This window comes from Mercenaria mercenaria, chromosome 2 (assembly GCF_021730395.1).
Source record: "Mercenaria mercenaria strain notata chromosome 2, MADL_Memer_1, whole genome shotgun sequence".
NCBI lineage: Eukaryota > Metazoa > Mollusca > Bivalvia > Venerida > Veneridae > Mercenaria > Mercenaria mercenaria.
In genome coordinates, this window is record NC_069362.1 from 72248844 (window position 1) to 72262000 (window position 13157).

Genomic DNA, 13157 nt, shown 5'->3' on the forward strand with positions numbered 1-13157 from the left:
TTGTATTTTGTGTTTACCTTCTTGTAAAAAGTACAAGAAATTCAAATGTAGGCGTTACATTAGAATATTTGAATTCGCTCAAGTCCATCTCAATTTCCATACATTCCACTGAAACTTTCGATGAAGTAGACCATTTTAACCATGTTAACTTTAGCACCAAATTTCAAAACAATCTGTAAATGAGCAAATTAAAAACATGACTCTTCTTCTATTGCAGGGGTCATTTACAGGCATCTTAACCCTTAGCCTGCTGGCGGCAAATGATTCTGCCTTTGCGACCAGTACAGACCAAGATCAGCCTGCACATCCGTGCAGTCTGATCATGGTCTGCACTGTTCGCTATTCATTCAGTAAATTTTCATCGAACACTCCTTCGAATAATAAATGGTTTTGCCAAAATTGTATGATGGACCTGTCACCAGTCCATTATAGAAATTTAGCAGGCTAAAGGTTAATTACCATCAGAAAAGTTCCTTCAAATCATGCAGATTCTTCAAATCATGCAGTTTTCCCCTAAAACTAACTATACATCAAGGTTGTTATTCTTTTACATTTTTAAATTTGACAGATCAACATTAGCTGAAGTGCTCAAAACAGTTGATAAGCCTTCCATGGAGTGAACAGAAACTAGTTTTCAAGTTTTTAAGGTTACTAAGTTTTGCATGTTTGATCAACCGGAAGTAATGGCATAACATCATTTATCCGGATAACATGGAATAAAGGTATATGGAAATTAAAATAACTGTATTCGAATTCATTGCAACCGATGAGTAAACCTATCAAAACAGCAAAGTTACTGTCTTTCAAAAGATAAAATATGAGATCAAAATGTTTGACATGTTAAATAATTCCAGATAATGTCTTAATATCAGTGTGTAATGCGAGTATCTCTATACTCACAGGCTAAAACATTTAAAACAAGCAAAAAGACCTATACATTTTATTGTACCATATTACAGATCATGTAAGTTTCATTAAAATCTACATTGTAGAAAAATTTCTATTAGCAAAAATGTTATTAATATTGTGATTTTTTCCATAGACGCCCACTATGAAAACATGTATGATAATAATGCCACACTTTTAGCCTTCTTCAGTTTAATTTGAAAGTAAATCGGGAAATGTTATAAGAATTTTTGTGCAATTTTATTTATATATGAAGCAATACTAAAAACAAAGATATCAACTGGACTTGATTTGATTTTCTCAGCAACAGCATATAGAATGAAAGCATACCTGCATCAACATGACCTCCTCCCACAGCTGTTGGTTAACATAAGCATCTCTGTGTACCTCCTCAACCAGGATACGCCAGGCAGAACTCACGCATAGAGCATTCATAAGTGAAGCTTTGTCAAGCATACTTAATATCATCTTCGAGATGTGAACTGGCAATAAACGTATCATATCGCTATGTTTGGCAACACCTACGTATGCTTTGGCTGAAGTTGGAATAACCATGTATGCTGGATCAAGTGAAGATGTTGTGTCATTATAGTACTCCTCATCTCCGTAATCGTTCTCAAACTCATCTACAGGCTCGTAACCTGGCAGCGGAGTGCCAGTTAATGGGTTGGTTTGATCTTGACCATACTGCTGGCTGACTGTTGTCAAAAGTTCAAGGTCAGGATGCTCATCAGTTCTGTACGTGAAGTTACTGGAAGCTATGGAACCACACTCGGTATATACTGATTCTGTAAAAATAAAAATGAATGTATACATAGGTTATTGGCCAATACCATGTTAACAAGAGATGTCAGAGTACAGCAACACTTACATAAATTATATTTAAAAGCCTTGTCAATAAAGTAAGGTAAATAAATGAATACCAAAAGCTGAAAAAGAAGGTAACTTTGTATAAAGCAAGACTGAGGTATGGAACCTGTGCACTTTAGGTCTCAATCAATTCCCACAAGTGGTCACTGAGATACAAGCTTACAAACAAAAAAACATAACAAGAAACAAGAGCTGTCTGTAAGACAGCACGCTCGACTTTTCTCAGTGCTTGACTCTGAATAAGAGCTTTGCCAGTAAAAGGGGCATAAATCTGTCAAAAATCTAACCAGAGTTATGTGGATTGTTTCTTATGGTGTAGCCTTTGAAAGTAAATAACTATTTTACGTTTCAAGTCAATAGCTTTGATAGCAACAGAGATATTGGACGTTATATAAAACTTTAACCAAAAAATTTTAAGTGAAAAAGGGGGCATAAATCTGTCAAAATTTTAATCAGAGTTATGTGGACTGTTTCTTATGGTGTAGCCTTTGAAAGTAAGTAACTATTTTAAGTTTCAAGTCAATAGCTTTGATAGCAACAGAGATATTGGACATTATATAAAACTTTAACCAAAAAATTCTAAGTGAAAAAGGGGGCATAAATCTGTCAAAATTCAAAACAGAGTTATGAGGATTGTTTTTCCTGGGGTAGACTGTGATAGTAAACAGCAATTTCAAGTTTCAAGTCAAAAGCTTTGATAGTAACAGAGATATTTATCAAAAACTTTAACCAAAAAATTCTAAATTAAAAAGGGGCATAAATCTGTCAAAATTCAATCAGAGTTATGGGTATTATTTCTCCTGGTGTAGACTGTGATAGTCAATAACTATTTTAAGTTTCAAGTCAATAGCTCTAGATAGTAACAGAGATACCTGACTTTATCAAAAACTTTAACCAACGGCGATGTCGGCGCTCAGGGGCGAGTGCAATTTAGCTGAGATCTACATTTTCTTCGAAAAGTCGAGCTAAAAAAGGCATAATATCATGGAATTTCTTGCAGAAAATCAAATATCCTGCACAAGTTTTTTTTCTGTATATAGCAGCCGATGCTTTAATATTGAATTCTTCCCAAAGTTACATTTTCCCTTGCCATTTTTTGGCAATTCTTTTTTTTCAAAAGAGCAAGAGCTGTCAGAGGACAGCACTGTTTGACTATTCAATTGCTTTGTCAATTGAATGAATATAAAAACTGAAAAAGGGGTATAGTTTTGTGTAAATACAAATCTGAGTTATGAAGTCTGTACGATGTATGTCGGGTCATCACAGCTGACAAGACTTAGTGTGAAGTTTCAGTCTGTTCCCATTAATGTATACCAGCTTACATACAAAACATAACCAAAAATTGCAAGTTGAAAAAGGTAAATAATTTTGTTTAAAATGCAAGTAGAGTTATGGAACAGATCATCACAGTAAATAAGTGCGTGAGGTTTCAATCTATTCCCAAAAGTGGTTACCAGGGCTTTTCGTCAGGAAATCGGAGGCCCTGGCCTTTCAAATTCGGAAATTCATATGCGATAATTGCTCACTTTGGGAAAAGAGCATTTGAGCCGTGCCATGAGAAAACCAACATAGTGGGTTTGCGACCAGCATGGATCCAGACCAGCCTGCGCATCCGCGCAGTCTGGTCAGGATCCATGCTGTTCGCTTTTAAAGCCTATTGGAATTGGAGAAACTGTTAGCGAACAGCATGGATCCTGACCAGACTGCGCGGATGCGCAGGCTGGTCTGGATCCATGCTGGTCGCAAACCCACTATGTTGGTTTTTCCATGGCACAGCTCATTTTTAAATTTTATTGAAACAGGGTCTCTTTATTCCTTCTACAAAAGAGGTATGTAACAGAGGACACAATTTGGTGGTTTCCTAATCATAAATGAGCTCATTGCTTCCTATTTGTGAAATATAATCATATAATTTTTTTACATTTTGGGTAGTTCCTCTGCCACAGTTGGGAAAAAATGACCTTATTTTCAATTGGAAGTGGCCGAATATCGGCCTCTGTTATATAATGATGAAAAGCCCTGATTACTGATACCAGCTTACATACAAAAACTTTACCAAAAAGGGATGAAGAGGCAGACGCCGATGCATGGGCGAGTCAAATAGCACCACCTATTCTTCGAAAAGTCAAGCTAAAATTTACTGGTTGTTTTTATATAAATATGTTTACTTATTCTCTGTTAAATATACAAACGACATAATTATTTGAAGGCATGTATGTTAATGTATGGCTGAGCTGGTGTCCTGGCATGCTTAAATAATGTCAGGTAATTCACAACATTTACATTTTCTCTATTTGTTCTATTAAACATTTTGACATTCTATGTATGAACCACACAGTAGCAAAGTTATGATAATGCCGCTAAGTGACAATGTGCTGCTGTTTTGAAGACACCCGCACAGTCAGGGACAATGTTCCTTGCATGATGTTTCAGATATTCTGTCTGGTGAACTAAATCACCAGGAAGTGGATTTTAATGTTAAATACAACACAGTATGCAGTATGCAGAATTTATAAAAAGAACTTGTTCATAAATGGAAAGAAACAAGGACTGATTTTTTTTTTTTAATTTTGGAGTGGGGGGAGGGGGAGGGGGACGGAATCTCCTACAAAATGAACAACTGTACATTCATGGATTTGCCGGCCATATTCTGTTGTTCATTTTACATGAACTCCACATAAAACAAGAGCACCGCCTTGCGGGTGCTGACGCTCATCTGATTTTTTTTGTATAATAGAAATATTGTCCTACCCATGATTTTCTAAGTCTAAAAAGGGCCATCATTCTTGCAAAATGCAGGATAGAGTTATGTTTCTTGATGTACAGTGTCCACTTAAGATGGTGAAAAACTGTTGCAAGTTTTAAAGCAATAGCTTTGATAGTTTATGAGAAAAGTTGACTTAAACATAATACTCAACCAAGAAAATGATTTTCTAAGTCCAAAAGGGGCAATAATTATTGCAAAAAGCAGGATGGAGTTATGTTGCTTGCTGTACAGGGTCAGCTTATGATGGTGAACAAGTGTTGCAAGTTTCAAAGCAATAGCTTTGATAGTTAAGAGAAAAAGTTGACCTAAACATAAAACTTAACCAAGAAATCTGATATTTTCTAAGTCCAAAAGGGGCCATAAATCTTGCAAAAAGCAGGATGAAGTTATGTTTCTTGTTGTACAGGGTCAGCTTATGATGGTGAACAAGTGTTACAAGTTCTAAAGCAATAGCTTTGATAGTTTAGGATAAAAGCTGACCTAAACATAAAACTTAACCAAGAAAACTGATTTTCTAAGTCCAAAAGGGGCAATAATTCTTGCAAAAAGCAAGATGGAGTTATGTTTCTTCATGTACAGGTTCTGCTTATGATGTGAACAAGTATTCCAAGTTTCAAAGCAATAGCTTTGATAGTTTAGGAGAAAAGCTGACCTAAACATAAAACTTAACCAAGAAATCTGATATTTTCTAAGCACAAAAGGGGCCATAAATCTTGCAAAAAGCAAGATGGAGTTATGTTTCTTGCTATAGGGTCAGCTTATGATGGTGAACAAGTATTCCAAGTTTCAAAGCAATAGCTTTGATAGTTTAGGAGAAAAGCTGACCTAAACATAAAACTTAACCAGGCAACGCCGACGCAGACGCCGACAACTGCTCAAGTGATGACAATAACTCATCATTTTTTTTCAAAAAATCAGATGAGCTAAAAATCATTTTTGAATTATCATAACACGAAGTGTGGGATTTCCTCTTAGAAAACAGGGGGTCTCTGCAGTATGTTGGAATGTCTTTGAGGAAATAGTAGTTCCTACATAGTGATGGAATTTCCATTAGAAAACAGATGTCCATGAACTCCCTGTAGAAAACAGGAGTCCCTTTAGAGTGCTAGAATTCATTTTCAAAAATAGGGAATCCCTGCTGAGTATGGGAATTCCCTTCAGAAAAAGGGAATCCCTGCCAAGTGTTGGTATTTCCTTTAGAAAATAAGAGTCCCTGTGGAGTACTATTTTTTCCATTCAAAAAAAAAAAAGAAAGAGAGAGAGCTTTGTTCTACTGAGGTTTACTCATCAAGGATAGCTGAAAAATGCCATGGTATAGAGTTTTAATTGAGGGTAGATAATAAAACTGTTACCACTTCTGTCCATGCTTTCCCTAACAGTTATCAATTAATTAAGTTGAGAATTAAATGTCTGAACAAGAAAGTCTGATTAGTTTTTTAACTTATTAAGAGACAGGTTTGAGATAAACTTATCATTTGAACAACATTAGTAGAGGACTACCCAAGAAACATCCAGGCCAAGTTTCATCAAAATCCATACAATGGTTTCGGAGGAGATGTCATTTGAAGAAAACTGCTGATGACTGGAGGACAGATGCACAATACCTCACCACAAGCCCTTTGTGCTCAGGTGAGCTAAAAAAGCCACATTTTTTTACAGAGCTATCAACTCTGGCCTGGTATTCCAGACTACACTTATCTTTGGCTCCTTTGGTACATAATGTTATCTATTTATGTCATATTTTCTTTCAATATTAAGTATTGAATGCCATGTTCAACAATACGAAAATGAAGAAATCAAAAAATAAAATCATAACTTTTTTTCATTAATCAACTGCACACAAACTGAATTTATAATCATCTCAACAACAATAACATTACATGCCATAGAAAGAATAGTCTGAAATCTGTCCATTGTGCAACTACTATAGAAGGATTTACATGGTATAAACTATAATCACCACACAGATTTGTGTAAATACTTCAAAGATTACCAGCTTTTCAACTGTTCTCTTTTATGAGAGTTGTTCCCATAAAACATAAGAAAGTTTGTGACAGCTATTGTCAGATAGTGGGATGATCTTTAGATTCCATTCAATTTAGATTGATTTTTACTTTTGTGAAATAACTAAACAAATGCTTTGAAATCTGTTTGTATCAAATGGAAATTGTTTCAAACTTTTTACAAAAAAAATATTTGATTGTGTTCCACTGACAAGAAAATTAATTAGAAAAACCAGACCTAGAATGGAAATAAAGCTTTTTTACTGTGCAATATGATTAAGTATTGTGCATGTCTTAGTCTGTCTATTATCAACAATTCTTTTAATCTTTTAAGTCCAATAACATACCATATTTAGATACTTTAGCTTGTTTCAGCTTACTGAGTCATTACTCTCACGTCCCTTTCATTGGTGGAGCAAATACTGTTATGGTTACTGCTGTCAAGTCACTATCACAGAAATAGCAAGTACTGCTGTTGTCATTGCTCTCAAGTATTTTTCATTGGAAAACCCGGACACTGCACAGGTCATTTCTTTGAAGACTCTTTCATAGGAAAAGCAAGTACTGTCCACTGGTCAATAATCTCAAGTTTCTTTCGTGCTTTCATGTGAAAAGCAATTACTGAAGTAATATGAGTACCCACAACCTCAAGAACCTTTCGTAAGAACAGAAAGTATCTCAATCATAAGAAAAGCCAATTACTTAGGTCACTGGTCCAAATGGCCAGTACTGCTGTAGTCATTATTTGCATGCCTCATTCATAGGAAAAGCAGGTATTGCATTCAAGCCTCTTTCATGGAAAACCAGGCACCAAATTTGCCATTACTTCTGAGGTTCTTTCATGTGAAAACCAGGTACAGCACAGGTCATTACTTCCACGCTTCTATCATGAGAAAACCAGGTATTGCACTGGTTATTACTTTCAAGCTTCTTTCATGGGAAAAAAAGAAGTACTGATGTAGTCAGAGCACTCTCACTCTCAAGTATCTTACATATGAAAAGGAAAAAAAATAATGGCGAGAAAAAACTGTAATGCTGTGGTCATTGCTCCCAAATTTCTTTCATGGGAAAAGCCAATAACGCTATGGTCATTGCTCCCACATTTCTCTCATGGGTAAAGCCAATAACGCTGTGGTCATTGCTCCCAAATTTCTCTCATGGGAAAAGCCAATAATGCTGTGGTCATTGCTCCCAAATTTCTCTCATAGGAAAAGCCAATAATGCTGTGGTCATTGCTCCCAGATTTCTTTCATGGGAAAAGCAAATAATGCTGTGGTCATTGCTCCCAGATTTCTTTCATGGGAAAAGCCAATAATACTGTGATCATTGCTCCCAAATTTCTCTCATGGGAAAAGCCAATAATGCTGTGGTCATTGCTCCCAGATTTCTTTCATGGGAAAAGCCAATAATGCCGTGGTCATTAATCCAAATTTTCTGTCATGGGACAAGCGAATAATGCCGTGGTCATTGCTCCCAGATTTCTTTCATGGGAAAAGCCAATAATGCCGTGGTCATTGCTCCCAGATTTCTTTCATGGGAAAAGCCAATAATGCCATGGTCATTGCTCCCAGATTTCTTTCATGGGAAAAGCCAATAATGCCGTGGTCATTGCTCCCAGATTTCTTTCATGGGAAAAGCCAATAATGCCATGGTCATTGCTCTCAGATTTCTTTCATGGGAAAAGCCAATAATGCCGTGGTCCTTGCTCCCAGATTTCTTTCATGGGAAAAGCCAATAATGCCATGGTCATTGCTCTCAGATTTCTTTCATGGGAAAAGCCGATAATGCTGTGGTCATTGCTCCCAGATTTCAGAGCTTTCAAATCTGTTTCATAAGACAAGCAAGTTTTCCTGTAGTCATTACTTTTAATTCCGTTTCATATGGAAAACAAGTAGTGCTGTGGTCAGTGCTTTTAAATCTATTTCAAAACAAAAGTGTATAGTGTTGTGGTCAGTGCTTTCCAATCTATTTCAAAAGAAAAGCAAGTAGTGCTGTGGTCGGTGCTTTCAAATCTATTTCATAGGAAAAGCAAGTAGTGCTGTGGTCAGTGCTTTCAAATCTATTTCAAAGGAAAAGCAAGTAGTGCTGTGGTCAGTGCTTTCAAATCTATTTCATACGAAAAGCAAGTAGTGCTGTAGTCAGTGCTTCAAATCTATTTCAAAAGAAAAGCAAGTAGTGCTGTGGTCAGTGCTTTTAAATCTGTTTCAAAGGAAAAGCAAGTAGTGTTGTGGTCAGTGCTTTCAAATCTATTTCATAAGAAAACAAGTAGTGCTGTGGTCAGCACTTTCAAATCTATTTCAAAGGAAAAGCAAGTACTGCTGTGGTCATTTCTTTCAAATCTCAATCATGGGTAAAGTCAGTATTATTTAAATCTTTTCCATGAGAAAAGTAAGTACTGTAATGTTTACTATCATGACAAAAGCAAGTACTGCTGCGGTCATTTCTCTCAAGCAACATTCATGAGAAAAGCAAGTACTGCTGCGGTCATTTCTCTCAAGCAACATTCATGAGAAAAGCAAGTACTGCTGTTGTCATTTCTCTCAAGCAACATTCATGAGAAAAGCAAGTACTGCTGTGGTTATGACTTTCAAATACCTTTTATGAGGAAAGAGCAAGTACTGCTGTTGTAATTACTTTCATCTCATCCCTTCTCTCTCCTCCCTCTCTACCCCTTGAACCCCTTTCATGGGAAAAGCAAGTGCTATGAGGATCTTAACTCTCAAGTATCTGTCATGGGACCAAGCACTGCAGTGGTATTTAGAACCCTTTTTTCCATAGGGAAATGCCAGTGCTGAAGTGTTTATTACTCTACTGTCTCTTTTCTTGAGTAATTTTAATGGTAAATGCCAGTATTGCCATGGTCACTACTCTCCAACCTGTTAAATGGGAAAAACAAGTTCTGCTGTGGTATTTACACAAAAGTTGCTTTGTGGAAAAAAGTCAGTGCTGCTTTGGTCATTTCTTTGAACCAAAAACAAAAACCTAGAGTGATAAACTAAAACATAAATCTCAGTACTGTCTTCTACCTATGTACAAACTCTCATGAAAAAAATCGCTTGTACTTTTTACAATACTGCAGGATCGACTACTTGTTCTATGGCAACCATATTTTCTAACAGCAAAAAAAAACATAAAAGGATAAGCATATACAGTTCATATTGCCCTCTATCCATGTACCAAGTTCTGTGAAAACTTATCTGCTATTTCTAAAGTTATCTCAGGATCCGTATCTTCTGTCTGATGGATGGACTGACAGAGGTCAGCTAGAATACCCTCAGATGAAACACTGGAAGGGGACTTACAAAAACCACAAAGTACAACATATATTCTCCTTAACCAACTTCTGTTGAAATTAAAGAAGACTAGTGTTCTTGCATTGACTAAAATATGATTGATAATTCATTTGAAGTATAATCGCTGTGTTGAATTGTAGGATACCCCTGTTGAGAGGAGGATCAGGTGTGCTATTGTTCTACATTCCAGTATCTAAGATATCTCCGGGCTGTAGGCAAACTGCCTACTTTTCATATTGAATATACATCAAAAACCAATTTAAAATCCCAACAGTATTAATTTAAAACTTAAAAGTCATTAAAAATAAAAGCTAAAAATCATTATAATTTTCAATGCACTTGTAGATAAAATATACACATTACAATAATAGATCTTTATGTCACGGTTCGCACTTGGTCATGTTAGGGGAGAATATGTGTCAGGCAGTCAGTTAGCTCTGTCAGTACAGCACTTGCACTGTAAGCAAAAGGTCCCAGGTTCAACTTGTGGCCGTGGCATGCTTGCTTAGTCAGTCTTATGATGCTTGCAATATTATGCATCTCTGGAATTCGAAGACGAATCTCATATTTGCGGAGATGTATGTCACAGTTCTGACTTGGTCACATTCGGGGAGAATATGTGTCAGGCAGTCGGTTAGCTTTGTCATTTATTCAAGAAAAACAGACCTTAACAAAACTTTCACCATTGCCAATGCCAACACTTATGCCATACACTTATGTGACCTCTCCTATTTTTTTAACATTTTAACAGGCACCTTAAGCTAGAAAATATTACTGCTAGAGGGAGATTTATTTAATCTGTTTCCCAATGTCAATTTAATCAAAGGTATACTTAACAAAACCATGTGGGTAAACACTTAATGAGATTTTGTGGATAATGGATTTAGAGACATCAAATGTATACGTATTAGTAAACATCGTGCTAGAAGGTACTTCAAAATAGCCTGTTTCGGCAGACAGTTGGACAGCAAACTTGTAAAGTAAACTTAAGCTTTACTTAGATTAAGAACCTATACAATATTTTGACATAATGACAGCCTGCTAAATCATTTGTAACTAGTTTTGTTTGATTAACACTTAAAGGTAGTGGAATTAATTTTTGAAATGCATCAAATGGAGACACATTAAAAGTTGAATTAAATAAAACAATGAAATTAAGAAGAGCTCGTCCAGTCCTAACTATAGGGAATCATTAAAACAGTCATTATCTTCAATTTACATTTTGTGCAACAAGTCTGGCAAACATTCCCAGAAGAAAATTTTACAAAGTAACACAAAATGGAAGACTAAATAAAACCAACACTTCAACTGTGTGTAGATGATTGAAATATGTACTATATATAGCAAAATAATGCTGGTTAACTGTTAGTAATGCTGACATACCTCCGAATTCCTGAGCAGCTCTTTCCTCTGATATAAGCAGTGTTCTCGCCTGAGCTCCAATCGTGTGCAGTAAATGAGCATCACACATCTGGAGTAACACAAGAGCAAAGTTTGCCTTGCTCCAGTAATTTGCTTCACGGTACCATTGCCATGATGATATAATGTATTCATCCACCTTTTTGGCTGGGATAGCTCTGTCTGAACTAAGAGTTGGATTGTCTGTGGGTAAGCTCGGATTGGTTCGACTGCGAGAGTATGTGAAATCTTTACATAACACAGGCTGTAACAGAGTAACAACTTGCCTCAGAAGCTCAGCACTACGGGTCCTCTGCATTAGTCCTAACATAAAACGTTTTTTTGAATGATCTCCCAGACGAGGAAACCATTGTTTGATCTCCCTGACCTTTACAGACAGTTTACAAGTCTCGCATTCACTACATGCTGTTGATTTCTCTGTATTTACACATCTCAGCAGAGGAGCTCGTCCGAGGTTAAACTCGAACACCTCTATGTTTGGAGCGGAATGTTTCATCATGATATCGTCAATGTCGTCAAGAGAAGTGATGCTTGATGCATCACTGTAACGACAAACCTCTAACATCATTGTATTCTTTAGTCTCAAACCCAAAGCTCATAAAACTGTGAAACACTTCCTGAAAATATAAAAAATATATTTAAATGAAACAGTTATTTTGAGAAATGTTTATTTGCCATAGTCTACAATTGATTAACAAATCAAAAACCTTTCATTAGTGATATGCACTAAAAACAATCTTACTATTAGAAAATAACTTAATTTTAATAGCTTTTCTATGCATTTGTTTCATTCTGCTACAATGTATTATTTTACTTTATCCTTCATTTTTCAGATATAAGCAGAGCTACATATTATATGTCTGGCAAAAAGTTGAACAGTAACCTTTCTCTATATTTGACAAAAGGACAAGAAAAACAATTACAAATTTGTAAACCATGTTTGAGATACTGGTAAAAGCAAACAGAGCCAAGGTTCCAACCCTTTGATGAAATACTATCAAATTGCGAATGGCCTTGTTTAAAAAGTTTGGAAAGATATACAACTAAAAGAAATTTTTTTTGCAAAACTTTATCATGCTTTCCTTTCAATTCAACTAAATAAAAGGAACAAAAAGTAACAAGCTTGTTTTAAATTTTATCGCATTTTCTTTTTCAATACATCTAAATAATAGCAAAATTGTTTACACTTCTAGCGCTGTTCAATATTTTTTTCAGTTTTTTCTAAAATGAAAAAAAAAATGTTTAAATTCATACCATTATTCCTGATAAGCCTTTTTCTGCACAAATATTTTCAAACAAAACTTTAATAATAAATTGAAGTGTTAAATTTAAATCCAGTTTTATCAAAGAAGATATCAATAATCAGCAAATTAATGAATGAGTATTCCAATTTCTTCACGCGGAGCTTACAATTTAAACTGAGCAACAAATGCCTTGCCCAATCAGATAAAGTTTTTGAATCAATAGTTCCTCAAGTCTTCACCCTAGCTGATCAATGATACATGTAAAACCCCTCAATCATCCAATATATGTTGCGATGACAAAGTTGTTAATACTTTCATTTATCCATCAGGTTTATTGACTCTATTGACTGTAGCCTATTTGACTTTCTGCGGACTTTTTATACATTTTGACAAGTCATATACGAGGTCAATAGACAACTTATAAACATTTCTAAACGAACATCTATAAAATTAAATCTAGCCTGAATAATGGGTCCTGAATAAAATCTGAAAGAGTATCCATTAATTTATAAGAGATTTTGAGTATCCTTTTATTATTCATTCAAGTTATATATAATATCCAGTGTGTATAAATCTTACGATTTTAAACAGTTAGAAAACATTAAGACAACTTTAAGCTTTCACAGACAGCTTAGCAAGACTTATCACCAGATTA

The 13157-nt window shown here is 35.5% G+C and overlaps 1 protein-coding gene across 4 annotated transcripts in view; it reads right to left on the minus strand.

Moving 5' to 3' along the window:
• LOC123564291 (F-box and WD repeat domain containing protein 10B-like) overlaps positions 1-13157 on the minus strand; it is a 40899-nt gene that overhangs the window by 19212 nt on the left and 8530 nt on the right. For 2 of the 4 annotated variants that reach the window (XM_045357758.2, XM_045357755.2), the window contains exons 2-3: positions 11223-11875; positions 1237-1694 (exon numbers count right to left, since the gene is read on the minus strand). In XM_045357758.2, coding sequence (XP_045213693.2) covers positions 1237-1694; positions 11223-11826 — 1062 coding nt within the window. In that variant the 5' untranslated portion in view covers positions 11827-11875. Of the gene's footprint in view, positions 1-1236; positions 1695-11222; positions 11876-12512; positions 12680-13157 lie in introns of those variants that run through there. The other 2 variants (XM_045357756.2, XM_045357760.2) reach the window with 2 other exon arrangements.